The following is a 27497-nucleotide window of genomic DNA, read 5'->3' on the forward strand; positions in this document are numbered from 1 at the left end:
AAAAATTTTTTTTAAAAAAAAACAATTCCAATACAGAGGTAGGCTGGGAAGATCTCAATTTAAAAGTCTTGTTGAAAGAGGTGCAAAAAAACCCCCACAGAGATTACACCAGTCTGGTATTCAAGGGGAGGTAATTCCAAAGGGCTGATGCCGCAACACTGAAGGCCCAGTTGCTCTATTGAGCAGAAGAGACCTTCTGGTGGTATCTGCAGGAAGCCGTCACCTGATCACGAATTTTTTCAGGTCGAGCAAACGCATTAGGGGCAGCTTCACTGCACACACTACAGAGAAAGAGGACAGGAGAAAGTTCGTTGTCAGTTTAGCTTGGCAGGGCTTGCACCATGGGACTGTTGCGGCCAGTATACCATCTGGCCAGCTGAATCAAGTTTTATTCCTGTAGCAACATGTAATCTGACATTCTGACAAGGGAGTTGCAAGGGTGCGCCCTGCCAAGACAGAACGAGGCTTGTTGTGGAGAGAGGAGGCACCCGAGAGACGGATGAGCGGCATTGTTTCTGGCTCAAAGTGCATTGTGTTGGCTCTTCAGATTCCTTGGATGGGATGTTTGAATATTTCACATTTGATTGAACTCATCCTGTACCAAAGGAAAATAAAAGAGAATCTAAAGGACGTGACCCTCGTTATCCCTTCCACCAGCTGGACAAGAAAATAGCTTCTAAAAAATTATTTAAAGGGCCCAGATTTTTATTGCTGCAATCTTATTGGTTTTAGCAGGGCTAAGGAGAAAAAGGGGACTTGGCAGCATCAGTTTTTCTGACATGTGTTCTCCATGCTACTAATAACCTTGGAAATGGAGAAAATGGTCATCGACCTCAGAATGAATTTTTCATGCTGTGCGATGACTCACTGTTGACCCCTTACATTTTGTTTCACTTGGATATCAGCATTATCACACTAAAAAAAAACCCTTTCGGTTGGTTTTCTGGTTCTCATTGCCAGTTTGAGGGTGAGTATACCATAAATCTAAAACACTTCCCTCATATTGAAATGCCTTTACAACTTCAGCTGTTTGGATTCTTGAACCAACACTTCTGAAAAAGATAACAGGGCTGCTACAGTTTAATAATGCAATGGCATCTAATGGGGGGGGGGTGTTCAGTGAGGGGTTCAGTCTGGGGGCAAAGCAGTGGTTTCACCTCCAGCAAGTAGTCTTTTGAACCAGTGCAGGAGACCGCTTGGGAATCATCTTCCTCGCATTTTGGGATGGAGGAGAAACTCATTTTGATTTTTAATGAAAACCAAATTTGATTTGATTTGCACTTCTCGAATACATGAACTGAAATACAGCTATCCTTCAAGATTTGCATGTCTCTGATTTTGCAAAGCAGTTCTTCAGCCAAACAATATTTACCAAAAGTGTTTATACTGGGGAAAATGTGCACAAAAGTGCATATATTAGCGAGAATAGCATACAAAAATGTGCATCATAGTCAAAACATCATACAAGAATGTGTTTAGGAGAAGAAATTTGCACTGAAAGGCTGATGAATTTTCATGAGGATTTGTTTTTTTAAACCTCTGGAATATGGAGAACTGAATTAAGGCTGGGAAAATAAGAAGCTAACTGAAACTGACAGGTCCATCCATTCCTGCTATGTTTCCATGGTGTAAGAAAGCCAGGACACAAATATGAATGGGGGGGATACTTCCTACTGACTTTTTTAAAAATCAGAGAGTAGGTAGGCAAGTGCTTACCTTTCTCCCCTTGAAATCAATGGGCAGGTGCTTCTGTTTTTCAGGACTGTGGCCAATGATCATAACTTCGAGGGCCACTGCATTTTCCACCATGCACAGGACTCCCGCATTATGGTCCACTGTTGAGAGGCAGGCTGAAATTTTTCCTCCTGGCCAGATGGGCGAGCTGTTGCTCTTCTGATGCAAAGAAGAAAGAACAACAATGACCTGTTTGGAAAAGCCCAGATCTAAGAATATACTAAGGTTATGGTTCTCCCTCCAGCCTCCTCCTCTTCCACACGCAGCGTGTCCCCTTCGTAAAACGGGAATATAGTAATCAGGGAAATATGTGTTGGCTGTTTAGCAAAAGGGTCAAATCCATTTAGGTGGCATTCCAGTCTCTCTGCAATAACAATGGCAGGAAACCTGAGGGGAGAGGGGGAGCTCCTTGGGTTGACTTCTGCCAGCAAGTCTCTTGCAGAGGATTGTTGAAAGACTTGGCTGGCAATCGGCAGCTTTCTGTTTCTTTGTGCTGGAATGCTGTGATTTTTTCCAAACACAATGGAAGACCTGGGGTCCAAGGCAAGCAAAGCAAAATGACAGGAACTTCTCCTTTTATTATGGGGGGCGGGGGGCGTCGCAGGGGAGGGATAGCTGGATCCATTTTGCTTAGGCCTTGCGTTATTTACATTGGCCTCAAAGGAGCATGCGAATGTAGCCTTCTGGTCGCAAATCTGTTCTCCCAACCTGCTCAGCAGATAGGCCCAGGTTAAAAATAAACAAACGGGTCCCCGAATTGCACCCTGCGAGAACAGACAGTGAATGTTTTGATTGATCTTCAGACTGTCTGCACTAGTGTTTACACACCCAACAACTGAAATGCACAGGGGCAGTAGTTTGACTGCGTGGTTACAGGCACACAGTAAGTGGGTGGTTGGACCTCCATCAAGATGTCTTGATGCTGCTTCCTGGGAGGTAGAAGGGGAGGGGCAGGGTAGCATGGAGGCCAAAGTGGGGCCAATGCACCAGCAAAGGCAATCTTGCCTCTGCCTCTCCCGCTATCCCCTGGTAAGCAGCAGCAGCAACATGGCGGTCAGGTGAATAGCACTGCCTCACCAGAGCGCCTGCAATTGTAATAATAATAATTTATTATTTATACCCTGCCCATCTGGCTGGGTTTCCCCAGCCACTCTGGGCGGCTCCCAACAGAATATATAAAAAAGTAACAAAGCTTCAAACATTAAAGACTTCCCTAACCAAGGCTGCCTTCAGATGTCTTCTAAAAGTCAGGTAGTTGTTTATTTCCTTGACATCTGGTGGGAGGGCGCCACTACCGAGAAGACCCTCTGCCTGGTTCCCTGTAGCTTTACTTCTCTCAGTGAGGGAACTGCGAAGGCCCTCGGCGCTGGACCTCGGTGTCCAGGCTGAACGATGGGGGTAGAGACACTCCTTCAGGTATACTGAGCCAAGGCACATCCTGCCCATGCAATCCTCTTGCAAACAGTTTTCTGCAATGTTTGGGGGGAACATAAAATGGTTGAGCAAAGTAGGTTTGCCAGTCCAGCCCTGCTACTACTCGAGTGCTGTGTCTGCCTCAGGTGGCTGGTTTTGGGTGTCACAAAAGGGCAGAAAATGGCTAATTGTTTCATATTTTGCTGTTTCCTTTTTACTGGAAGGGGAAGAGATACTTCCAGGATTTTCTGCTTCAGGCCCCAAAATAATTCAAGATCAAGGGAAGTAATAGTGCCACTGTATTCTGCTCTGGTCAGACCTCACCTGGAGTACTGTGTCCAGTTCTGGGCACCACAGTTCAAGAAGGACACTGACAAACTGGAACGTGTCCAGAGGAGGGCAACCAAAATGGTCAAAGGCCTGGAAACGATGCCCTATGAGGAACGGCTAAGGGAGCTGGGCATGTTTAGCCTGGAGAAGAGAAGGTTAAGGGGTGATATGATAGCCATGTTCAAATATATAAAAGGATGTCACATAGAGGAGGGAGAAAGGTTGTTTTCTGCTGCTCCAGAGAAACGGACACAGAGCAATGGATCCAAACTACAAGAAAGAAGATTCCACCTAAACATTAGGAAGAACTTCCTGACAGTAAGAGCTGTTCGACAGTGGAATTTGCTGCCAAGGAGTGTGGTGGAGTCTCCTTCTTTGGAGGTCTTTAAGCAGAGGCTTGACAACCATATGTCAGGAGTGCTCTGATGGTGTTTCCTGCTTGGCAGGGGGTTGGACTCGATGGCCCTTGTGGTCTCTTCCAACTCTATGATTCTATGATTCTATGAATTCCTCTGGCCTTGAGTCATGTTATTTATTTATTTATACCCTTCATTTGTTGCATCTAGAGGCCACCTTTTTGTCCAAGGAGCTCGAGGCGGTGTACATGGCTCTCCCCCTCCACATTTAATCCTCACAACAACCCTGTGAAGTAGGTTAGGCTAAGAGGCAGTGATTCTGAGGAGCGTGTGGCAGAGGCAGGAGGCCTGGGGATTGACCCAGGAGAGGCGGCCAGCTATTTATGGGGTTTGGTGCCAGCTGTGAGGCAGGAGCCAGGGCGAAGGGGAAGAGGAATGGTCAGAGCTGTTGGAAATGGGTGAGCAGGACGTGTTGGAGTCTGTTCAGGTGAGGGATGGGCCAATCAATTCCCTCCCACCCCCTACCCCGCTGTCTCGTAGGACCAGGAGGGGGCTGAAGAGGAAAGAGCAGCGATGGCTTCTCTGTAGGAGAAGCCTCAGCTTGTTTGCACACAACCCATCAGATGAGAGTACATAAGCTACTGCAGGTGCGCTGACTCAGGAAAGAGATTGGTAGTGGTTCATGACATCATGACATCGCATCCAGGTGCCATGCACGATGTCACAACATTGTGTGGGCTTCAACATTGTGTGTGAAGCCCAGATGTTGACATCTGGGTGTCACGCAGCAGCTCAGCTTTCATGGCTTATGGCTCTTCCCTCCTCCATCTCCTCCTGCTGCTGCCACCAAGGGCTGGGGGCTTCTTTCCCTCCTTGGAACCTTGTGCATGACACCTAGACAAACATTGAGGGGGCTCAGTCCCCCGCTAACAAATATCAAAGGGTTCAATGGGGTTCAGCCCCCAGGAGTCGGTGCCCCTGGGCTGTTGCGGTGTGTGTGGTCCTTCTGTTGCTGCAATATACATGTCTGTTCAAAAATAAGTCTATTGTGTTCAATGGGGCTTGTTCTCAGGTAGGTAGGTATAGGATTGCAGCCTCAAACATCTTTTATTTAAATCAGGGATAGGGAATCTGTGGTGCATCCGAATGTTGGACTACGACTCCCATCATCCCTCACTATTGACCTTGCTGACTAGGGCTGATGGGAGTCCAGCAGCAAAATCAAAATCCTTGATTTTAAAAGATGGCAGTGGAATGGAAGGTTTCTTAAAAAAAATAAAAATTAAAAAAAATAGGGAATACTCTTTTATCTGCAGGTGGCCAGAACTTCAATTCCATCACAGATGACACTACGTTCTAGGAATGACGTATGATGTGTTTCCTCAAAAGCATTTCCCCTTTGCTTAGCTTTGCAAGCAGCACTGCATGAACTCAGGTGGTTGGAACTAACGTGCAGGAAATGTTTCTCCACAACAGCAGATGGTGACCATTTCAAACAGGAAGAAGCTGCTTCGCACACCGAGATGTATCTGAAGGACGACCATGCACATTCCAGTGGAAATGAACCTTCAGGTTAAGAATGAATGACTCAGACAGGGCTCGTCTTCTGGACTTTCATCCACTTTGGCCAATGGGGTGGGGGAATTCTGGACGTTCGTATATTTTGCATTGTAGCCAATAACAGAATGCAGAGGTTCGTTTTATACAGGGAGGCTCAAAGCCCAAAACTCAGACGCAGAGAGAGCACAAAGCAACTCAGAAACAGACCTATGTGTTGCCACCAACAAACAGAGCAGGCCCATTGAAACTCATAGGCCTCCATTACTTATTTATTTAGCCACATCCACTCATTTCAGTGCATCCGTTCTGAGTAGAACGAACACCAGATGCAACCTAGTTTTTTAATTTAAAAAAATCCTCACCCATACAGATAGAACACAAATGGTGGGGCTCATGCCTGCCCCCTAATACTGGAGTAGGTGGAAAAGTAGTCTGAAACAGTGGTGTAGCGTGGGTTGCTAGCGCCTGGAGCTGTGCGGAGTAGGGGTGAGAGGGAGGGGAACGGACGGACTATGCATGTGCATTCAACTGCCTAACTGTGCCTGTGTCACCCAGAAGACTGTAGCTGCAGAGATAATAAAAGAAGAGTTGTTCCGTTGTCTGGAGAGGCCACTTCCTGGTTCGCATGGAGAAGCTGTTTTCAATTGCACCCCAAACCATTTTGTGCCTGAGGCAACCACCCCTGTGGCCAACCCATGCTATGCCACTAGTCAGAAAATGGACAGTGCAGCTTCCTATCTTTCCCATCTGCCATCAGAATTTTCAGGGAATTCTGCATGGCCTGGTCACAATACTGGGATCAGCACAAATGCTTTAAGGCTTGCCTGGATTAAATGTGCAGATCTCAGCCCGGAGGCCGCAGCATCAAGTGCCAAGTTACTGTGTAGGCAGGGCAATGACTGCATATGCTTGAGCACAAGACCAGAATTGTTTGGGCCAAGTAAAGGCATTTCCATTGGCCTTTGTGAGCCGAGCATTCTCTGTGTTAAATATATATGTGTGTGTGTGTGTGTTTTGTGTGTGTATAAATATAATAAATTTCTTACAGATTTTTGATTGTCACCTTGTTCCTCCTGCCCACCCCCCTTGCTTCTGTGAATATTTATAACCAGGGTTTTGAAAAAGAGGCTTGTGTGTGGATTAAGATGCACGGGAGGCATACAAAGGACTACACAGATCTAGAAGCCTTTTGTTTTCGAGAGCTGTCCCTGAGCCAGGAGTGGGAGCACACACATTAGCACTAAATATTGGTTTTGGCAGCTCTCTGAGCTAGGCACAAGGACCATTGTTCCACTTACTGGCAGCAAAGCGCTGTTTAGAATATGTAGCTGTTGTGAACGTCCAAGATGTTTCTTATTGGGCCAGGTCTGGTTTTAGTCTCAACCAGTGTTTCCCAAACTTGGGTCTCCAGCTGTTTTTGGACTACAACTCCCATCACCCCTTGCTAGCAGGACCAGTGGTCAGGGAGGATGGCAGTTGTAGCCCAAAAACAGCTGAAGACCCAAGTTTGGGAAGCCCTGCTTAGTAGATGAATCAGCTAAAGCTCTTGATTTATTGTGGAGGGCCATTAGGTGAGGAGGTGCATTTCAGCTCCTGGGGCTGCAAAGGAACAGCAGTCTTGTTTAGTTTCTGAAGCTGTTCTGATGATGACTACATAAAAGTAGCTGTATTTTAAAAAGTGTTTTTCTTTGAAGAATAGCATTTTTTGTTTATTGAATGATCAGCTGCCTTTGGAGTCATCACCTGATGGCAGGCACTTATACAGACTGGCACCTTGAGATCTACAATGAAAGTGCCTGGTGAGTCTCCCTGGGGAGAGCATTCCACAAGCAGGGAGCCACCACAGAAAAGGCCCCTTCTTGTGTTGCCGCCCTCCAGGCCTTTTGTGGAGGAGGCACACAAACAAGGCCTCGGGTGATGATTGCAGGGTCCAGGTCAGTTCTTCACAATCAACCATAATTACACAACCGGAACTTGCCAGCATAGGACTGAATCCCACCTACAACAGTGACAGTTTAGAAGGGCTCACAGTCTGGAAGCATTCAAACTCCAGAGGCTCTATTGCAGAGGTCAGATTCTTCAACATCAGCTTCATTGGACTGGTCATGTTGTGTGGATGCCTGATTATCGTCTTCCAAAGCAACTACTCTATTCCAAACTTAAAAATGGAAAGCGTAATGCTGGTGGTCAACAAAAGAGGTTTAAAGACTGTCTCCAGGCAAATCTAAAAAAATGTAATATAAACACCGACAACTGAGAAACACTGGCATGCGAGTGTTCCAGTTGGAGAACAGCCTTTACCAAAGGTGTCATGGACTTTGAAGACACTCAAACTCAGAACGCAAGGGAGAAACATGCTAAGAGGAAGGCACGCTTGGCAAATCCACACCGTGATCAGCTGCTGCCCGGGAACCAATGTCCCCACTGTGGAAGGACGTGTGGGTCCAGAATTGGCCTACACAGTCACTTATGGACTCATTTTTAAAACCGTGTTTATGGAAGACAATCTTACTCGGCTACGAGTGATTGCCAATGAAGAAGAAGAAACATGCTGCCCTCCTCCCTCAGTGTTTGCAAAGATGCAGGGAGAGGAGAGGGGAGAAAGCAAGGGGTAGAAAAGAAGGTAGGGAGACCAGGAAGAAGAGAAATAAAAGGGAAAGAGGAGAGGAGGAAGGAGAGCTCAAGATAAAGCATAATCCAGAAGTGGAGCAATCTCTAGCAAGCACTATGTGCTATGAAATTGTTAGAGGTGTCTGGTGTGTGAAAGCAGCTGCTGGTTTCTCTATAGGTATTGCTCAACTGGATGCATTGAAGCACATTGGTAGGCGGGCTTTTCTGACATTTTGCTGGCTGCTGTCTGTCACCACACCCCCTACTTCCATGTCAATCAGTCCAAAGGAAAAGATGCATCCAGCCTTTTCCCATCGGTTGTTGTTGAAGCTTTGCTTTTAACAGCAGCCTTGTCTGCAAACAATAGCAGGCATGTTGTTTTTTTTAATGCACAGCTTTCTAAATTCTCCCTTTTGTTTTGTTTTTTGATGTGCTGCTTTATTATTTTAAGTGACTATTACCTGCTCTCAGATTATATGATTCATGGAGGGGAGTATAAAGTGTCCAAAGCTGTAACCCTTCCCCCATTTACCTGGAAGTAAATCAGCCCTGTATTCAAGAGGACTTACTTCTTTCAGACCAGGTTAGGACTGTATCGTTTTTAGCCTGTTGGAAGGGGACCTAATCCCCTCCAGATGTTCTTGGTCTTCAGCTGCCATCACCTGAGCATTGGCTATGCTGGCTGGGACAGAGTTTGAGCTGAACATCAGCTGCAGGGCCACAGGTTCCCTTCCCTGGCCTAAGTAGCTGTATATCTGCATTTAAATAGCCTGAGAGCAAAATAGGATGTCTCTGCTTTAAAAGAAACACACCAAAACCCCACAATATGATCATTTCACCAGAAGATGGTGCTAAATAATGCTAAATAATTTCGCTGGACTCACACTGCTTCCCCCAGCATTCATTTCATAATATTCATGCCATTACATTTTGTTTATATCAGAATTATTTTGTGCTGACATTTTGAAGGCCTTCATTTGCTGATTTTTCAGGAGAAGGACAAAGAGATGTGGGGAGCTCTTTTCAACAAAAATCCAAGGCCTGTGTTTCAATATATATTCAATGTTCAAGTGTACGTTGCAAAATGGCACCACACTCTTAAGAGCATTTGTTTGGGTGGGCGCATGTTGTATACATTATAGTAACCAGAAATGTTGGTATTCCAGAAGGAGAAGTCTACATGGTCTGAGAAGAGCAGGGAGCCTGTCCACCTGCCCTCCATAATTGGTGCCCCAACGCTTCCTCTTTCACCACCTTTAGAAAAAGCCCTGGGTTCAGTTAATAAGAAGAGGCAAGGCTGTAGCTCAGTAGCAGAGCAAGTGCTTTTCATGCAAAAGGTCGCAGGTTCAATCCTTAGCATCTCCAGGTAGAGAAAGAGTCCTGTCTGAAACCTTGGAAGGTCACTGGCAGTCAGTGTAGACAAAATACTAAGCTAGATGGACCAGTGTTCTGGCTCAGTATAAGGCAACTTCCTATGTTCCTATGTTGTTCATTTTTAATTTAATTACTGAGCAGTTTTTTAAATTCTCAGATTTCATACTGTAGGCAGCAGTCAAGTATCATGAAAGCATTCATGCCCAGCTCTAGGCTGTGGGGGGGCATTTGTTCAATAAAAACTTCTAATTTATACAGGGGTTCCACACTTAGGCAGAGAGAATACAGCTATAAATAAATGTAAAGAAGTGCAGAACTGAAATAAATTCTGAATCCTAACTTTAGTTGTTTTTCGGCTGATTAAAAAAAAGAAGAGATTAGTGGTCTATAATTAGATCTCCCCGACCCTATAGCTTTTCTTGAAGAATATCCTGATTCACAATGTGAACCCCCTGAATGGTGGTTGGACTTTCTTGGTACTTCTCTGATTTTATTTTTATTAGTGTTGATGCTATTGTTATTATGGCATCTCTGTGCTATTTTGGTTGAATTTCCTCTCCTGGTGAAATCCTGTGGAACTGGACGAAACTCTTGTAATATGTTTTCAGATCCACCTACTTTTCTGCTGTGGTAGAGATACTGAATGTTTTTTGAATTGTCCCAGCGACTTTAGCCAATTTGTGGTCCTGTGTGTGTGTGTGTGTGTGTGTGCGTGCATTTTTACATATTTACTGTCACGCAGTGAGAAAACACACAACAAAATCAATATGGTTAAGTATTCTCCACTTACCTAAGAGGTGAAAAATATAGGGCAACACTTCATGGTTTCACTTCCTTTGGAGTGGGGAGAGAGCATAGTGGATATTTACGGCGTATTTGGTTTATTTGGAATTATACCAGCAGAGCCTAATGAAAGCAAGCAGACTTGTGAAAAGAGACAGCTAAACTGCTGATTCTGCACCAGATTTTCCAAAGCAATGGTGTATTCCCCATAATTTCCAGGCTAGCTAAATTTTTCTCAGCTGTCTCTACATCTGTCTGTCTCATTTTCAAAGCTGCCACAGGCTTTAGGTGCCTGTTCCCAAATTCCGATGGGTATCACATTCCTAAGGCAGGAAAGAAACTGCAGGACATTAAAGTACCCCTTTTTACATCCCTGATCACGGTTGTTCCCAGTTTGTTGGGCACAACCATGACAAGCCCATTTATGCTAATCCAAAAAAGAAAAAGCTACAATCACCACACCATTAAAATAACGGCACTACCTTTTATGCTTGAGAATGCTGACCACTGAAGGAAACGATGGGTCATGTTCATTTATTTATTTTATTAACCTTTTCAAAGAATTGCTCCAGTTCTATATGACTTAATAAGACGTCGAGGCTAATAACAGAAATAAACTAGCAAGTGAGATTAGTAAATGAATGGAAAATGTGGCAGAGAGATTTGTGTTAACCCTCATGTTAACATAATGTTAAACATAATTACATTATTTTGATTCAGGAGTGCCACATCTAAAACCCAAAAGAGGAAACCATGTAAATGTCAGGAATCTCATTAACTTTTTTTTACTGTTTTTTGTAAATGCCTATTAATACTTCAGATTTCAAGCTGCAGCCATGCTGATTTCACTGGACACTTAGCAGATCCGCTCTTTAGATCATTAAGAATGAATACTTATCCTATGGCATTGAGCTTGAGCACCGGATGCTATGCATTTCTTTAATCTGCAACTGTAAATTCTTTTCCTTAATCATCTGAAATAATACCATCAAGTTAGTCTTCATGATATAGTACAAAAGATTCATTTAAAGATAGGCAGCCCTTGTCAGTCTGAATTTATTGGCTCTGAATCAGGTCTTCCAGGACCTAGAGTCTAGCCTTTCCTACGCAGGGGTTTCCAAGGGTCTTGATCACATTGGTGCAGTCATTCACAAGCCAAAAACCTCCTATGTCTGCAGCACTCCTCTCAAAGTAGGCTCTTCCCCATCTCTCTCTCAGTGCAGGAGAGGGGAGAAGGGCCCAGTCTCCACCAGAAGAGATGCAACAGGCATCTAGATTTGCACGGCATTGTGATGACTGCAGCTTCCATAACAATGTAACACACAAGTGTGAAGGTCCAAGGCCTCAGGAGCTGCTTGTGGCTCTCCCAGTGCAGTTTAGGCGCATTGATAGGACTGATGCAATCCACTCCAGACAGTTTGTAGCAGCCTTGGAGGATTCTGTCCTAAGGTATGTACCACTTATTTAACTGACATACAACAAACCTGTGGCTTGACGTGCCTGGGGATCCATCTTAAGCTTTCTGGAATCAAATTAATCCTCTGGAATCCTGAAAGGGATCCGCCCAGGCAGACCCTCAAATCCATCCCCAGAATCCAGTTATTTTTAGAATCTAGATTCATTGGAAGACACAAAGTGTTGAACAAGCATACAAGAAGGTTCCGCACGGAGAGATCTTCTTGCTTGACTTCGCTGGCTTCATTCTTAATTCATCTAGGTTTCGCTCTGACATCATCCAAGTTTCATTTGCTTTTCTTCTTGTAAATGTCAAGTATTACTACGGAGTCACCTGTGAAATGGCATAAGCAAAAGAAGAAAAAATGGCTTACTGGTGAGATGAATGATAACAATCCAAACACAACTTGATTTTGTTCCATACTGGGGGAAAAGAAGCGAATTCACTTCGGGGCCAGCAGCTGACAGCCCCGGAGCAAAATCTGGCCCCAGAGTGGAGCCAACAACCACTCTCTGCACTGCAAAACTAGAAGTAAGAGTGAGCTGCAGGAGAAAGTGTTGCTGGTGAGGCACAAGAGACTGGGAGAGGCAGTGCCCTTTGCTCCCGTTTCAGAGTAGCTCTGCAGCAAGATTATCTGCTAACTAAGGTGTGTGTGTGTGGGGATCTCACTTCCCCCATGAACAGGCAATCTTATCCACAACTGAGAGACAGACCACCTACCTCAGCACCCCCATGTTGGTTGGGGGGGGGTCCCATTAACTCCCTGGCCCATGGCCCATAATAATCTAGTTTTAGGGTGATTTTGCACATTTACTGACTATGCGAAAGACTAAAGTTTTTCCATGCATCTTATCTCTATCATGCATACAGGAACACGTGACCAGGGATAGCCTCCCTCTGAAAATGGTAATTACCAGAACTTGCCCCTTCACATATGCACCTGCACGCATGGTGACTATAGGCTTTCTGCTTATTACTAACCTTGCTTGCTAGTTCACTTCTGCTTTTAGCCTCAGTGCAACTTCTTCTTATCATTTATAGCACTGGACCCACCTACCACCCATGGGGGGGGGGGGGAATTACAACTAGGGCCTGGCAAGTGAATGTGCAAGTTCTACTAGCCCTGATTTAACTGTGAGGAATAAGAATCAAGTGACCAGGCAGGGAACTGAGAGAAGCCAAGGGAATTTATTTTCTTTCTTTCCTCCCTTCCCTTTTTAACCTTTCGATGTGCCACCAATGTATAAGAGAAGAACATGTGCAAACTAATTTTTAAAAATGGTAACTTTTGAGGATTTGTTTACAAGACTGGACTCACCCCAAATCATGCGGACAAGGAATTCTCCTGTGTTGTAGCAAAAGAGAGCGACGAAAGTGGTCCCCACAAAAAAGGCAGCTATGCCGGGTACACTTAGCTTTTCAAAGACAGGGTACACCCACTTCCCAGTCACCGAGTAAATCCACAGAAACCTAGAAAAGAATGCATTTTAGTTTGGACATCTTAAGTTAGAACATAGCATCCCAGCTGGGCTTGCCGTTTCCTTGGGAAGAATGTGGCATCTAAGGGCCAAAGTACAAGCTAGGACAAACATTTAAAAGGCTTGCTCGAACTGTACATTGAAGAAGAAGAAATGCAGTCATGGGGTTCTAGCTCAGAAGGTGTTCTAGTTTCTTTCCCAAAATTGCCACCATTACCCTGCCCCAGCTGCTTTTAGCCCTTGAAGACACTTTAAGGGGCCAATAGCTTGGGTGAGATTATTGGTTTTTGGGGTTTTTTAAACACACCTGCATTTATTCACAGGTACACAAACGCCTAAAAGATCTTTTTTTCTGCCTGGGGTAGCCAGTTGTTTTGTTATGCAGATCTCTATGTGGGAACACCATTTAGTGAAAGAAAACAGCAAACACATAAATGCAAGTTGTCTGACATGGTAAATTTTAGGTAAAGGGGTGGGGGGTAAAGAGGTAGTTCTGAGGAGGTAGTTCAGCCCCTAAATACTCTTGTCTGGGATCCAACACCAGACTTGAATGGCAGAGGGCTTGGGCACCAGCAGAGGCTAAGAATATTCAAGGCCTTCCATCCAGGTTCAGAGGATAACACTCAACTCCCCACCATGATCCCATTGCCACATTGCATTAGGATGAGCTTCAACTATGGGCCAGAAGTTCCATTCCTTCTGGAATACGGACACCTTTTTAAAAGCGAGTTTTCTGGGGGAATCTCGAAGGGCCTTGCTCCATGCTCACAACAGCCAAACTAATAGACAGCACAAATCACAGCAAGCAAACTCGTGCATGGGAAAGGAATTTCAATAAGCGGCATGAATAATCTCATTAAGTTTAGGATCTGATTAGGCTAAAAAGGCCCCTCATGAGGCCTAATGTATGGTTGTATAATGCGCTTGTTCAACAGTTCCAAAGCTTCTCTAAAGTCTGATCAAGAGTCTATTGTAGCTGAATAGTCGGGATTTCTTTCAGCAGGGTTAAGCAAGGACCGTCTTTTCAACAGAGGACTTTGTGGCTGCATGTAATAACTAGGTGAGAGAAGGCATTCCCTCTTGGCTTCCTGCCTGTTAAAGAGGGATGCCAAAGCATCATGTGAAAGAGACTTTCTTCATTAAAAAAACAAAGATCTTACCAACAGAAATAGGCAGTACCCCCAATTGCTAATACGCTGATCCCTTTTCCCTTTGATGGAGAACGATGTGGGGTAGTCAAGAGGTCGATCAGGGACAACGGTAATATAACAGTGTGCTGGGAAGAAAATACCGTGCGTCACACAAAATTGTACTCATGTTGAATTTATGAAACTCACCATTGCTTACAATAAGGTGTACAGAGCTTTGGCCTGGCCTTTCTACCGCAAGTCTTTCAGCCAATGTCCTGATTGGCTGTTGGCTGAATGTTCTATGTGGTAACGTTCTGGGGCAAAGACAATGGGCTTTTTGTTCTTTCAACCAGAGGATTAAAACAAAAACTCTGCTATTCATTCTTGATGCCTTATTTTAAGGGATATCCCTTCCTTTAGAGCAGTGTGTCCCAAACTTGGGTCTCTAGCTGCTTTTGTACTACAATCCACACCATCCCTGACCCACTGGTCCTGCTAGCTAGGGATGATGGGAGTTGGTCCAAAAACAGCTGGAGACCCAAGTCTGAGAAACCCTGCTTTAGAGGGTTGCTTTGTCCTCTATACTACCGTGCCTGTCTTTTTCAGGAAGTAAGGAGATGGGGTTCATGAAGCTGGCAGATGCCTGGATTTTAGCACCTCTGCTCTTTCCCAGAGGAATTCCTGATATCAGAGGCTGTGTCCCATAGCATCAAGGAAAGGAGACACCCTTTCCCCTGGTCTAACCTAGACTTTTGCACCACCCTTGCTTTTGACAGTCAGGATACCCTATGCTGAGTGCCTTCATTCCTTGGCAATGCTGCCAGCTTGGTAACAGTATGTGGAAGGGATGGGGAATAACTAACACACCCATACCCCAGCCTCAGAGCTATTAGGGTAAGGCAAAAGTAGAGTTTTAATGTGTGCACTGCTGCTATAGCCGTATCTTGCTCTCACCTTTTCAGAATGTACAAGGAAGAAGGGCCGTTGCTCAGTGGTAGAACATGTGATTTGCATGCACAAGGTCCTAAGTTCAAACCTCAGCTTCTCCAGGTAGGGCTGAAACACCTCTGAAACCCTGAAGATCCATCAGTTAGTGTAGACCAGGGGTAACTAATGTGGTGCCTGGCACATGTTACTGGACTACAACTCCCATCAACCCTGACCTTTGACCATACTGGCTGAAGCTGATGGGAGCTGAAGTCCAATATTTGGAAGGCATCACACTGGCTACCCATGGAACAATGCTGAGCTAGAGTTAACTTCATATGTAGCTTCCCCTAGAAAACAGGAAGGTACGCCTCACTTAAGGTCATCATGATTCAATAGTAAAGGCTAGGGAACTAGCTTATGCAGTGGTACCTTGGTTCTCAAAAGCCTTGGTTCCCAAATGCCGAAAACCCGGAAGTGTGTGTTCCGGTGTTTGAACGTTTTTCAGAAGCCAAACATCCGATGCAGCTGTCAGCTATTGTTTCTGGGGCATCTGCACCAATCAGAACCTGCACCTTGGTTTTCAAACATTTCGGAAGTCAAACAGACTTCCGGAACAGATTAAGTTTGGACTTTTGTTTTTGCTATTTATTTTGCGTTTTTGATTTTGAGGCTTTTTCAGTTAATTTGTTTTTGTGACTGTGTGGAACCCAGTTCAGCTACTGAATGAATGTGTGACTATGGAAATGGATAAAAGCCCCCCAGCCAAACAATGACTATCATCGGTGTAGTAAGATTTATTTATTTTTTTAATTTTTATCATCTACAGTACTGTCTTATTTATTTTATAGTACAGTAAAATGATTATTGCTTTCATTTTATGGATCAATGCTCTCATTAGATAGTAAAATTCATGTTAAATTCCTGTTTTAGGGGTTGTTTTTAAAAGTCTGGAACAGATTAATCCGTTTTGCATTACTTTCTATGGGAAAGCACACCTTAGTTTTGGAATGCTTTGGTTTTGGAACAGACTTCCAGAACGGATTAAGTTTGAGAACCAAGGTACCACTGTACAGATATAGATAGATGGTGCATTTTAATAATAATAATATCCTGTCATTCCATAGTGCGTGCTCTATATTTTTAGGTTCACTTGGCTCTGGCGATTGTACTATTTCTAGAACCTTCGTATGTTTTGCCTGTTATTGCAAAACACAGAAGTACTGCATGATTGACTAGTTATTGCAAAGCTTTCCATTTGCCACTGGCTTTCAATTAGCTCTCTAAATGAATTCTTTCTACTAGACAATGGAAAGCTGACTGCTGCAATGGCATTAGTAATGGACCATATACTGCAACTTAAAACTAGTTGAAAACCCTTTAAATGCATTTTGTTTTTTTCTCAGGCAAAGTGGTCCCTACTCATAGCAATTTTTAATATGACTCTAGTCACACCACACACCATGAGTCATTAAAGGCAATTAAACTTCATTGCCACTATAATGTATTGTTTAATCTAGCATTCATTCAAATAAATGCAAGCTTTGTTCTTTAAGCAAATAATTTAAAAAACCTGTTTAAAAAGCAAGTCTTAATAATTAGGCCTGGATTGACACCAATCTCCAAGGGTTGGCAAAAATGGCTGGAAACAGTGACTCATTCTTGTATTTTCCATTAACAGTTTTCTTTTCAGCTTCACTTGTAACAAGTGAAACTGAAAAAGAAAAACAATTATCACAGAGAGGGGAGAAAAGGCATTATTTCTCAGTCCTCCCCCTCCCTCACTCTAAAAAACAAAAACAAAACAAAACCCCAAACCCACTAATTTGAACAAAAGCTGTATGTAATGATTTTGCTGTTAATGAATGGGTTGCTTAAAATACTGTATTACGTTCCGACTGCTTATGAAAGTTTTTTTTTACTTTGAGTTCTGTATTACTTTGTTTTGATTTATTTACTGATACAAGTTAATTAAATGCTTTGCTTTCTGAGGGAACATATTAGTTTTCCACCCTTACTGAGATGGCATAATACGATGCTAGCAGTTTCAGTTTACAGTGGTACCTCGGGTTCAGAACTTTATTCGTTCCGGAGGTCCGTTCTTAACCTGAAACTGTTCTTAACCCGAGACACCACTTTAGCTAATGGGGCCTCCTGCCGCCGCCGTGCGATTTCTGTTCTGTTCTGAAACAAAGTTCTTAACCCGAGGTACTATTTCTGGGTTAGCAAAGTCTGTAACCTGAAGCGTCTGTAACCCTAGGTACCACTGTATATATAAATATTGAATGGAAAAGGTTTTCTTGGGGGAATCTACGTTTGTCTGAGGCAGTGGTTCCAAATGTCCAACCCTTAGAGAACGCTTTCCAGATAGAATTGCCTGTACTGGTAGTGTCTCTGCAGGTCTGCTATAGAACCCCTGAACACTGCAAAGGATTCTGGGAAGTGGCACACAGTCAGTTAATATGGAGTGTTGGCCAGGTTTGATGGGCCATACCATCATCGCTCACAGTCAGGGCATTCTACAATGCATGCAACATTCCCTAGGGGGCGCTATGGGGCTGAGGCCTCTACAGCCCGCCCCCCATGTCTGTTGGGATGGGGCTCTGGCACGCAAATGTCGCATCAGGAGGAGGCCTGGTCCCATCCCTGGATATGCATGGTGGGTGGTGTTGGTAGGTATGAAACTTCCTTTTCTTACAGATGAAGTAGGTAAACAGTTAGCAAGTGAAGGACAGCATCACAGTAGGTTGAAGGTTTTCCCTGCCCCAACCCTCCCCATACAAATATTACTGATTATTCACAGATGTGAACAAGTTCTCTTGAATCAAGTTCCAGTGTACGTGGGGATATGTTTTGCCTTCATTCTCCCTGCACCGGCACATGGCGGTTATCGAGTAAGGCAAGTTTGGGGCAATGTGATGGTGCTTAGCTCTTCTTAACTCTTCTGCCTCCTTCAAAACTTCACAGATTTGTTCATAAGGGAACTTGAATCACTTAGAAATTTCTGGTTTTCTTAGGAAGCACAGAAAGAACAAATCTTAGCTGAAGGGATCCATCATTTAGCTCCATGCCTAGGTTGAATAATTCATGCAGAATGATTTGCCCATTGAGCGAGTGTCACATCACTTCTGAAAAATGGGCTCATTCTAACTTCTCGGAAACATAAAAGATTTAAGCTATGACTTTTTATGTTTTGTTTGTTTAAACAGGTTCATAAGGCTTGTGGCTGCTATCCTGCACCGATTTTCCACATGTGCCAATGGAAGTGGCTCAGTCCCACCATGCCATACTCTGCTGGTGTGAGGATAATGTTAGAGGAAACTAACATTATAGGGTGTCAAGAGGTCAGATCATAAAAATAGGTCTTTATGTAGCACCCATCTATGTTAGTAGCCTATAATGGCACTGAGTAGAGAATCTAGGCTGAGTCTTGGATATGATTGCTGTTTCATTTGTTTTGGTTCTTATGACTCATTGCCCTTCTTCCACATGACTAGCATTCCAGAGGAGCGAGTGATGCAAACAAACTCATTTGTGCAGACGATAAAGGCAGAATTTGGGTTGTCACTGCAAGGAATATTGATCTTTTCGTAGCACTGTCGTGACTAAGAGCCGGTAGCCTCATTCACTACAGAAGGTTGATAGAATCAAGCTTGAGCATCTTGAGTATGATGGTCATTTCATTCATTTAGGCCCTTACGATTCATACTGAACTTTTTTACCCACCTATTCCCAAGAGGACATGTCGTGAATTCTGCATATACCCACAGTTTCTATTTTACTTTGCCCAGAGCAGCAAAGATTCCTCCCCACCCCCTACATTTCCTTTCATTTCTGTTTTTGGCTAAAAATGAAATTAAAAATGTAAGCTGCAGGAGTCAGCCAGCCATCATTTTTGCACTGCTGCTTGTTGTTTCTATTCACATTTGCTGCTCGACTGGAGAGCTCCTGCTACATACCTTTTTGGATTCTTTTACTCCGTTCTAAAAACCACCAAACATTCATTTGTATTCCCAGACATTCTGCATTGTATAACACTCTGTTTACAGCAACAGCACTCTCATTCTTTTATATGCACTGCAGTAACCTAGAAAGTGTCTCTCTCTCCCCACCCCATCCTGCCACCCCATTTAATGACTTCACATCTTTCAATTGACTTATACTTGGCAAGCAACGATTCACTGATATTTTCCCCTATGCTTTAAGGCTTTCTTTAGCAATTCACATGCCCACTCATTGCCCGTCTCGGCTTAAAGAGAAAGCAAGGAAGCTACAAATAAAAATTTGCAGAATCTGGGCATGTTCCTGCCAAAGTTACCGTAAGCACATCTTATTAAATTTGATGAGAGAGATTAAGTATATATTGACTCTCCCACCGAGATCAATAGGAATTAAAAGTGCATAATTGGCTGGATCATGTCTGCTTTCCCTTGCATCCATCATGCAATGTTTGAATATTTATTGCAAATTGCCTTTGTTCCATTTTGCTGTTGTTGCTTTACATTTTACTCACCATAGCATGATTCAGCCATAAAGGAAGGAGGGCATCAAGGCTCTTGGGATAAACAAGCTCCCGATCATAAAGGTATAGTGCCCAAAATAACGTAAACACTGTCTGAAACAGAGTATTAAAAGAAAAAGGTGATGAGTTTATCTAACACAAGCATCTAACAAAGTACTTTCCACTTCTCTCAGATAGAGTACTGTGGCAAGCTTCTTCCTGTCACAGCACTCCAGAATAATGAGTTGTGAAATGAGGGGCTGGGATTCACTTATGCAAGGTTTCAAACAGTATCACAACAGTATGTATTTTATTATTTTAGAAAACATTTAGTGCTGTAACCAACTCTGGGCCACAGAACCTACATAAGCCTTTAGTCCTGGAAATTGTGATGTACAGGCGACAACCATTTTGTGAGGGGGTTCTGTTCCTGGCCCCCATGCACATTGGCAGAGTGTGCATAAGCCCTCTCCACCCTGTTACTCCCCTACCACATTCCTCCCTCTTCTGGGCCCAAAAGAATCCATGTGTTGGCGGCCGTATGACAATTGGATGCCCCCTGCAGCAAAAAGAAAGGCAACATGAATCTTCACATGACTTTCTCCACATGTTCAGTGAATGTGTGAGGGCGGAGTGGCGATTCTGCCTGCTGGCCATATCAAGTGCCCCTGAGCAGTCCAGAGGGTTACTCTTCCTACACTGGGTAATCAAAGCCAGTTAACACATATACAGCACTAGACTGACAGGCTTCCTGAAAACTTCAGTGTTCCCCAAAGTCCTGAAATTCAGAGCAAATACAAGAACTGTCCTCAGATTATGTTTACTACAACTAATAATAATTATGCATTTATAAAATCATCTTGATTGCCTTCTATTTGGGTACACAGAGTGCTGTATGATTAAAAGCACACTAGCCATTAAAAAAACACCTATGCAAGCAGTTGTCTAATTACTTTTCCTAGGGATGCTCTCTCCTTCGCAATGTTCGATTTGGGAAGAATTTTGTTACTTTTCTCTCACCTCCGCAACATGCATTTAAAGTAGGAGAGCTGTAGTATACCCTTCCCAGAGCTACAATTTCCCAGGATTCCTTGGGGAAAGCTTCAACTGTTATCTTTGGCAAAGACTGGCATGAGCAGGGAAAGAGGGAAAGCCGTGAAGACCACCAGGAGCTGCTTTCTGGGCTAAAAATCCACAAAGCCCAGTGAAATCTATTCAGACCTCATATACTGTGGCACTTTTTCAGCTGGTCTGTCTGGGATCTGTTTTATATTGAAGACGCCAAGGATGCAAAGCATGGACGCCATTGCCAAGCAACGGGCCCTTCCACTGGGTGAGAAAGCCAGTAAGGTCTTTATAGAATGAACAATAACCAGATGGGGAGAAAGAGAACTGTGATTTCAACCCTTCTATCAGAAATGGCCTGAGCTTTTTTGCTGCATGAGGTGAAGGACAAGATTTCCCCCATCTCTGTTCTATGCACAGAAGCCAATTAAACTTATTTCAACACTGGGGACAGAATAGTGTCCTTTACTAGGCAGCAGGTTAGTTTGGAAGGGCCAAGACAGGCTGTATAGCATACCCAAGCCTGTCTTTCCACAGAGGAGAATGACAGAAGGGAGGGGGTAGGAGGGACAGCCAGGGGGCTGTTGCTGCTGCCTCCATCCCACTGAAACTGCTGCCTGAGGCAGTCGCCTCACTTTGCCTAACAGTAGAACAGTCTCTGTCTTTGATGATGATCAGATCTATCTTCTGCTTCTCCAAGCGGCTTAACAACAAACATCGCCTTCATTCATTAAGAACAGGCTTTAAGCCGAAGAAGTGAATATTAGCTATTGAGAAATCTTGAACTATTAGTGAATATTAGCTATTGAGAAATCTTGTGTTGAAATGGGTGCATTTCAACACACGAAAAATAATTACAGCATCAGTTGTGTTTTCTTGGCCTTGTTTTCTCTACTGAGTGTGAGTCCACGTTAGAGCAAACCAGGGACACGGGAGCTGAGAAAGGATGTTCTCCTACTAAAAATAGTAAGCATTGTTTATAAACAGAAGCAAGTCCCTCTCTACACTTAGTGATCCCTCACACCTGGTGATCCCTCTATGGGAGTAGAAAAAAATGGCTTTGGAAACAGTACACTCTGCTCATTTGAGCTTCGCCAAAAGAAATTATCTCAATTTTACCTGACTTTCCTTGCTTGCATTTTCGCAGGTTTAAAGTGGAGTATTAGTGTCTGATGCTTACTCTACTACATAGCTACACATGAATTATTTTTTCATACTAAACATGGGACGCTTCAAGTGAAATGTGTTTAACTGGGGCTGAGGTTCAGTTCAGGCATATTTTGGCAACATGCAGCAAAAAACAGAAGTGTGAGTATAAACACACCCACACATATCCCTTCTGTTGCATGTTGTAAGATGCTAAATGGCCCTTAAGGTGCTTATCTGGATTTTGGAAGTCAGCAGATAAAAAAAGGTAAAAAAGGTAAAGGACCCCTGGATGGTTAAGTCCAGCCAAAGGTGACTATGGGATTGCGGCGCTCATCTCGCTTCAGGCCGCGTTTGTCCACAAACAGCTTTCCAGGTCATGTGGCCAGCACGGCTAAACCGCTTCTGGTGCAACAGAAGACCGTGATGGAAGCCAGAGTGCACGGAAATGTGATTTACTTTCTTGCCACGGCGGTACCTATTTATCTAATTGCACTGGTATGCTTTCAAACTGCTAAGGTGGCAGAAGCTGGGATAGAGAAACAGGAGCTCACCCTGTCACAAGGATTTGAACCGCTGACCTTCCGATCAGCAAGCCCAAGAGGTTCAGTGGTTTAGATCACAGCACCACCCACTCCCTGATAAGGCAGCAGATAATATCCATTGGGAACATAGGAAGTTATATATAGAGATACAGAGTGCATCTAGGTTGATATTGTCTGCAATGATCTGCAACAGCTCTCCAGAATTTCAGATGGGGCCTTTGCCTGCTCTACCTGGAGATGTCAGGAATCAAACCCTCTTTCTTTGTTTCAGTTGCCTTGCTTGGTTTTTGAAAACATGAAGCAATTGTATTCTATAACACACTAAGTGTCTTTCAAGCAATTATATATGCTGTTTATATATACTGCTACTATTACAGTATCAATAAAATAATAGTAATAATGAACTATGCTTAACGAATTCTCATTAGTAATAATGTATTATCATTCATGAGTTATCATTACTTAAAGCATCGTTGGCTCAGAACAATCCTTCCAACGTACCTAGTGCTTGTCTTCTAATAGTGGCATAATGATGATGATTATGTGTATTTGAAACTCACCATGGAGATAGGAAAGGCCAGGCTGCCAAAGATCAAGTCTCTGAAGGGGAACATGGACTTAGCAATTCGCAGTTGCTTCATTAGTACCAGCGCGTCAATCAGCAAGGAGATCCCGAAGTAAACAGCCTGCAGAACCTAAATTAATTACAGCTAATGAGAAGATCTTCATCCATTTTTAATTTTACACACCTCAATGAACTCTTAAGGCGGCAGTTTTCAGGGTGAACCATGAATCAGCACTGTGGAAAACAGCACTAGCTATATCTATCTTATTTACTGAGAGTGTTTTAATAAATTAGTTTGGGTGGTAAGCTTTAACATTGTATTGTTTAATAGACTTTTATGAGAAATAAGTATCTTTGTTAGCATGAATGTGCAAAGATCCACTAATTAAAAAAAAAAAAATCACCTCTAGGGAGTATTATAGCTTATCTGCAAGGTAGCAGTACAGCTATAGACAGACTCTAAAGTTGTGTACACACTGTCATTTACTCTGCATCCAGTGTGATCCCACTTCTGGTTTGGAAAGTGGTGTACACACAATGTTAGTCACAATCCAGCTCCATCCTGTCATTTCTTAGAAAATACTGCATTTTGATGTGCTGTTCGCCAAACCAGCTTCAATAGGAATTGAGAGGGGAAATGGCCAACTGTATTGTAAGCTGGTGATGTGTACACAGCCTTAGCAGAGGTCACAAAGGAAATAAAATATTCTAAGTTACATTGAGAGACCGCAATATAAATAAATGAAGGAACAACATTATACGTGAAATTTCAGAGAGGATAAGTTTAATCTTTACGCCAATCGTGTTCCGGAGCATAAAGCAAGGTGTTCCAATGGGTAGGCCTCCACTGACAGTCACATCCACACCATATATTTAAAGTACATGCCTTCCTTAAAAAAGCTGGGAACTTTAGTTTACCCCTCACAGAGCTACAACTCCTAACACCCTTAACAAACTACATGGACTGCATGAAGGGGTGCAATATGTTTTTGTCCTCTTAGCTTAAGTCACAAATCTGGCTTTGAAAAAGTAAAAAAAGTTTAAAAAAGGTGTCAATTGCAAAGTGTTCAACTGCAGAAAAATAGTAGTGTAGGGTATACGTTAGCAGAGACTTCCTAACTTTATGATCAGTCCAACAGCAGAAAAAGGGCCAAGGCACAAAGAGTTGCCTTAGGTATACCTGTGTCTTGGAGTTTGCGTCTCCCCCGCCTTTGAACAGCAGATTTTGGACTCCCTACCATATCACACATTGCGTTTCAGTGTTGTATTTTAATCCACAACAATGAGTCTTGTGATACTTGAAAGACTAAGAGCTTTATTCTGGCATTTGCTTTCACAGAAAGCAATCTGCTTTTTCAGTGTTGATCTGTTAAGGTGCCACAAGACAGTGTTGTTCCTGCTCCAACAGACTAACACAGTGGCCCCTCTGAAACTTTACTTGGGGGGGAGGAAAATCTATAGCCCTCCAGATGATGACACCATCCCTGACCACTTCCCAGGAAAAGCAGAGGCACCTGCACAGCAAGGGATGAACATAAGCAAAAGCATTAACACAGACTTTGGGAGCAAATTAGACCTGATGGCCAAAGACCCATGGACAGGGAGGGAGGGAGGGAGGGAGGGAGGGAGGGAGAGAGAGAGAGAGAGAGAGAGAGAGAGAGAGAGAGAGAGAGACCCAGCCAGGTACGCTTCTGAATCCCTAGGAAATTGTGGAGGGTATGTATAATTTAAACTGCAGCATGGGGTGGAGGGTTCAACACATCTCCTGCACAACTACTACTATTACACACTATCCACAGCTTAATGGATCCCCCCCCCCCGATGGTCTCTTGAAACTGGAATTAACTCATGCAAGGTACTGGGGTGGCTTTTAAAAAGTCTTTTTGGTGGGAAACCACAGGCAGGAAAAGTGTTCTGTTTCCCTGCCCACATAGAATCGTAGAGTTGGAAGAGACCCTGAGGATCATCTAGTCCACCCCCCTGCTGTGCAGGTAGCACCCCCTGGCCAGCCCCAGAGACACCATTTGCCTGGGGAGCTTGTAGCCAGGGCTGTTGAAACAAACAGCTATGCAAGCCTTTGGGAGGCAGAGATGCAAGAGGGCATCAGAGGAGGGAGGAACGGAAAGAGGGACAGAGGCCAGTGTTGCTCGCAACAACCCCTGACCACCATTTCCATGCACCCCAGGGTGCCACGGCACACTGGTTGAAAACCACTGCCCTACGGGGATCAAACTTGCAACCTTGGCATTAGCAGCACCATGCTGTAACCAACATGGCTGTCGCATGCAAGATAGAGCAAGCTTGTTGTTTTCTCCTGCTCCAGAGGCCAGGACCCAAACCGATGGATTCAAGTTACAGGAAAGGAGATTCCGACTAAACAGCAGGAAGAACTTTCTGACAGTAAAAGCTGTTCCACTGTGGAACAGATTCCCTCTCCTTCCTTGGAGGTTTTTAAGCAGAGCTTGGATGGCCATCCATCACAAGATGCTTCAGTTGTGATTCCTACATTACAAGGGGTGGACTAGATGACTCTGGGGATCTCTTCCAACTCTACAATTCTATTATTTCCTGCTAGGGTTGCCACCTTTGCTCTGGCAAAATACACGGCAGGGCAGGGGGGTAGGCGACCCCCCCCCCCATCTGGTGCTGAAGTGACTTCTGAGCAACCCATTGCAATCTATTGCAGCCTAACAGGGCGGCCCCTCTGGAATTTGTCACCCAGGCATGCACACGCGCACACCCACCCCCACACAATGAAATTGCAAATCTGCCTCTGCTTTGCTGCGCAGAGTTTAAATACAGTGACTTTTCACACAGAGTTTCAAATGCATGCATTTGCAGAGGAACCCCCCAACTTGGCAGAGAGAGAGAGAGAGAGAGAGAGAGAAGACCAAACCTGAAATACAGGTCAAAACTGTAACAAATACAGGACATAACATTTCACTTGGAAATGCGGGACGATCCTGTATTATACAGGTGGCAACCCCAACCCACGCTGTACGTATTTCAAACCCGCCCCTTTCCCCCCCCGCCCCCTAGTTTCAATGGATAGCTAAGGGACTTCAGGCTAGTGAAACGTATAACTCTAGCCTAGGTCGGGGGTTCGTGGCCGTGGGGACCCCTGTGACCCTCCTCCTGGGGATTCCCACCCCCTCAGCAGGCGCAAGCTGCCCTTGGACCGCCGCCGGTCTCCAGAAGCGCCGCTGGCGGGAAGCGAAAGCACCCGCCCTCTCTTTCCCCTCAGACTGAGGCGAGAGGGGAAGGCCTGGCTCGGCCTCCGCGCGCGCCGCTTACCAGGTTGAGGACGGTCAGGAACTTCCACGGCCCGCCGTAGGCGAGGATGTTGCCCGGTTTCTTCTCGCCAGGTCCCGTCCCTATCTTGCTGATGAAGGCGACGAGGAACACGTACCAGGCGAAAGCGAGGCCGTGGAAGAGGAAGAGCGAAGAGACCTTCATGGCGCGCGCGGTGGGGGAACCGGCAGCGGCTCCTCCTTCGCCGCCGCGGGAAGCCGAACGGGGAAGCTAGTCAGCGGGCATCACATTGGCAGCAGCGGCCGAAGTTTTGGCTTCCCTTCCCGTTTTCCTTTGCCGCTGCTGTTCGTTCACGTGAGGCCAGGCTTCGACCTGTGGATTTATATGCTCTCCCTCGAGATTACTCGGGGAGATTAAGGGCCCGAGTTGCATAAGTTTTCGCATGTTTCCGAGAATGGGAGTGGAGATGGAGGCGTGGGAATCACTAGTTTACTGGCGTGGCGAAGTTTTCCTTTAAGGTGCTTTGCTTAAAACAGCAACCACCCGCCTCGCGAGTCTCTGTTGTTGCGACAGTAGCCCAGGCCAGAGGTTTTCACCCGGCTCCCTTGACCAACTTTCTTTCTGCAGCATCCCTGTGAGGCTCAGGAACCCAGTTATGCCAACCCTTGCCTGCAGAGCTGGCAGACTCTCACCCTTATTCAAACACCCTCCTTTGTGGAGTGTTCCCTCAGCCTCCTTTCCCCTTTCTTTCGGAGTCCTCTGGCCTGCTGCTGCTGCCCCTAGTTTCTGAGCTGCACCCCCCCAGCCCTGCCCCAAAGAGAGGTGCCTGCCAGAGCTTATGGCCAGGGATGCTGCAACAAACAGCTGTGCAAGCCTTCGGGAGACTTGAGAAGGCATAGGAGGAGGGAAGGAAGGAAAGAAAGAGGGGCAGAGGCCAGAGTTGCCTGTGGCACCCCTGGCCATCATTCAAGGCACCCCAGGGTGCCACAGCACACTGGTTGAAAGCCACTGGTCTAGGCACGCTTTTGGATATGGTGAATGAAGACCTGAAGTCTGCTAGTAGTAGCCCAGACCTGTTGCAGCTTTGGGCTTTCACAAACACTTCCAGGGTTTGCGGTCTTGTGCATGCTGGGCTGAAAGTGAGCCACACAGTGGAACTCAGAGGACTCCCCTCCCCCCCATAAAGCACTTGAGGGCCCTCCAAAGGTTAATGGGCATTGCCACTCAAATGGTGTGTGCGTTGGTTGCATTGTGTGATTGATTATGTGGGGC

At 44.7% G+C, this 27497-nt stretch overlaps 2 protein-coding genes and 2 long non-coding RNA genes across 5 annotated transcripts in view; 2 read left to right on the plus strand and 2 right to left on the minus strand.

The window, feature by feature from the left end:
* The window catches only part of TMEM170B (transmembrane protein 170B), a 33714-nt gene extending 27722 nt beyond the window's left edge, over positions 1–5992 (plus strand). Inside the window, exons 4-5 of one of the 2 annotated variants that reach the window (XR_014550644.1) lie at positions 5241–5489; positions 5542–5992. The gene's annotated coding sequence lies outside the window, so the exon portion shown is untranslated. Of the gene's footprint in view, positions 1–5240 lie in introns of both variants that reach the window. The other variant, XR_014550643.1, reaches the window with a different exon arrangement.
* A 4692-nt stretch (positions 5993–10684) lies between these two features.
* ADTRP (androgen dependent TFPI regulating protein) lies at positions 10685–26772 on the minus strand. The gene is made up of 6 exons (XM_083624086.1): positions 26268–26772; positions 22969–23103; positions 19665–19766; positions 14255–14370; positions 12935–13086; positions 10685–11949 (listed from the first exon to the last, which is right to left on the minus strand). The coding sequence occupies exons 1-6, from the start codon at positions 26427–26429 to the stop codon at positions 11903–11905; spliced, it is 714 nt and encodes a 237-aa protein (XP_083480212.1). The 5' UTR covers positions 26430–26772; the 3' UTR covers positions 10685–11902.
* Positions 15587–19658, minus strand: LOC310767269. Its single transcript, XR_014550823.1, has 2 exons — positions 17407–19658; positions 15587–17269 (listed from the first exon to the last, which is right to left on the minus strand). It is a non-coding gene; the product is annotated as an uncharacterized lncRNA (long non-coding RNA).
* Positions 19773–21164, plus strand: LOC310767282. Its single transcript, XR_014550837.1, has 2 exons — positions 19773–19953; positions 20615–21164. It is a non-coding gene; the product is annotated as an uncharacterized lncRNA (long non-coding RNA).
* Positions 26773–27497: the final 725 nt, after the last annotated feature.

The sequence above is a fragment of the Podarcis filfolensis genome (genome assembly GCF_964270895.1).
Source record: "Podarcis filfolensis genome assembly, chromosome: 7".
In the NCBI taxonomy this organism is placed as follows: Eukaryota; Metazoa; Chordata; class Lepidosauria; order Squamata; family Lacertidae; genus Podarcis; species Podarcis filfolensis.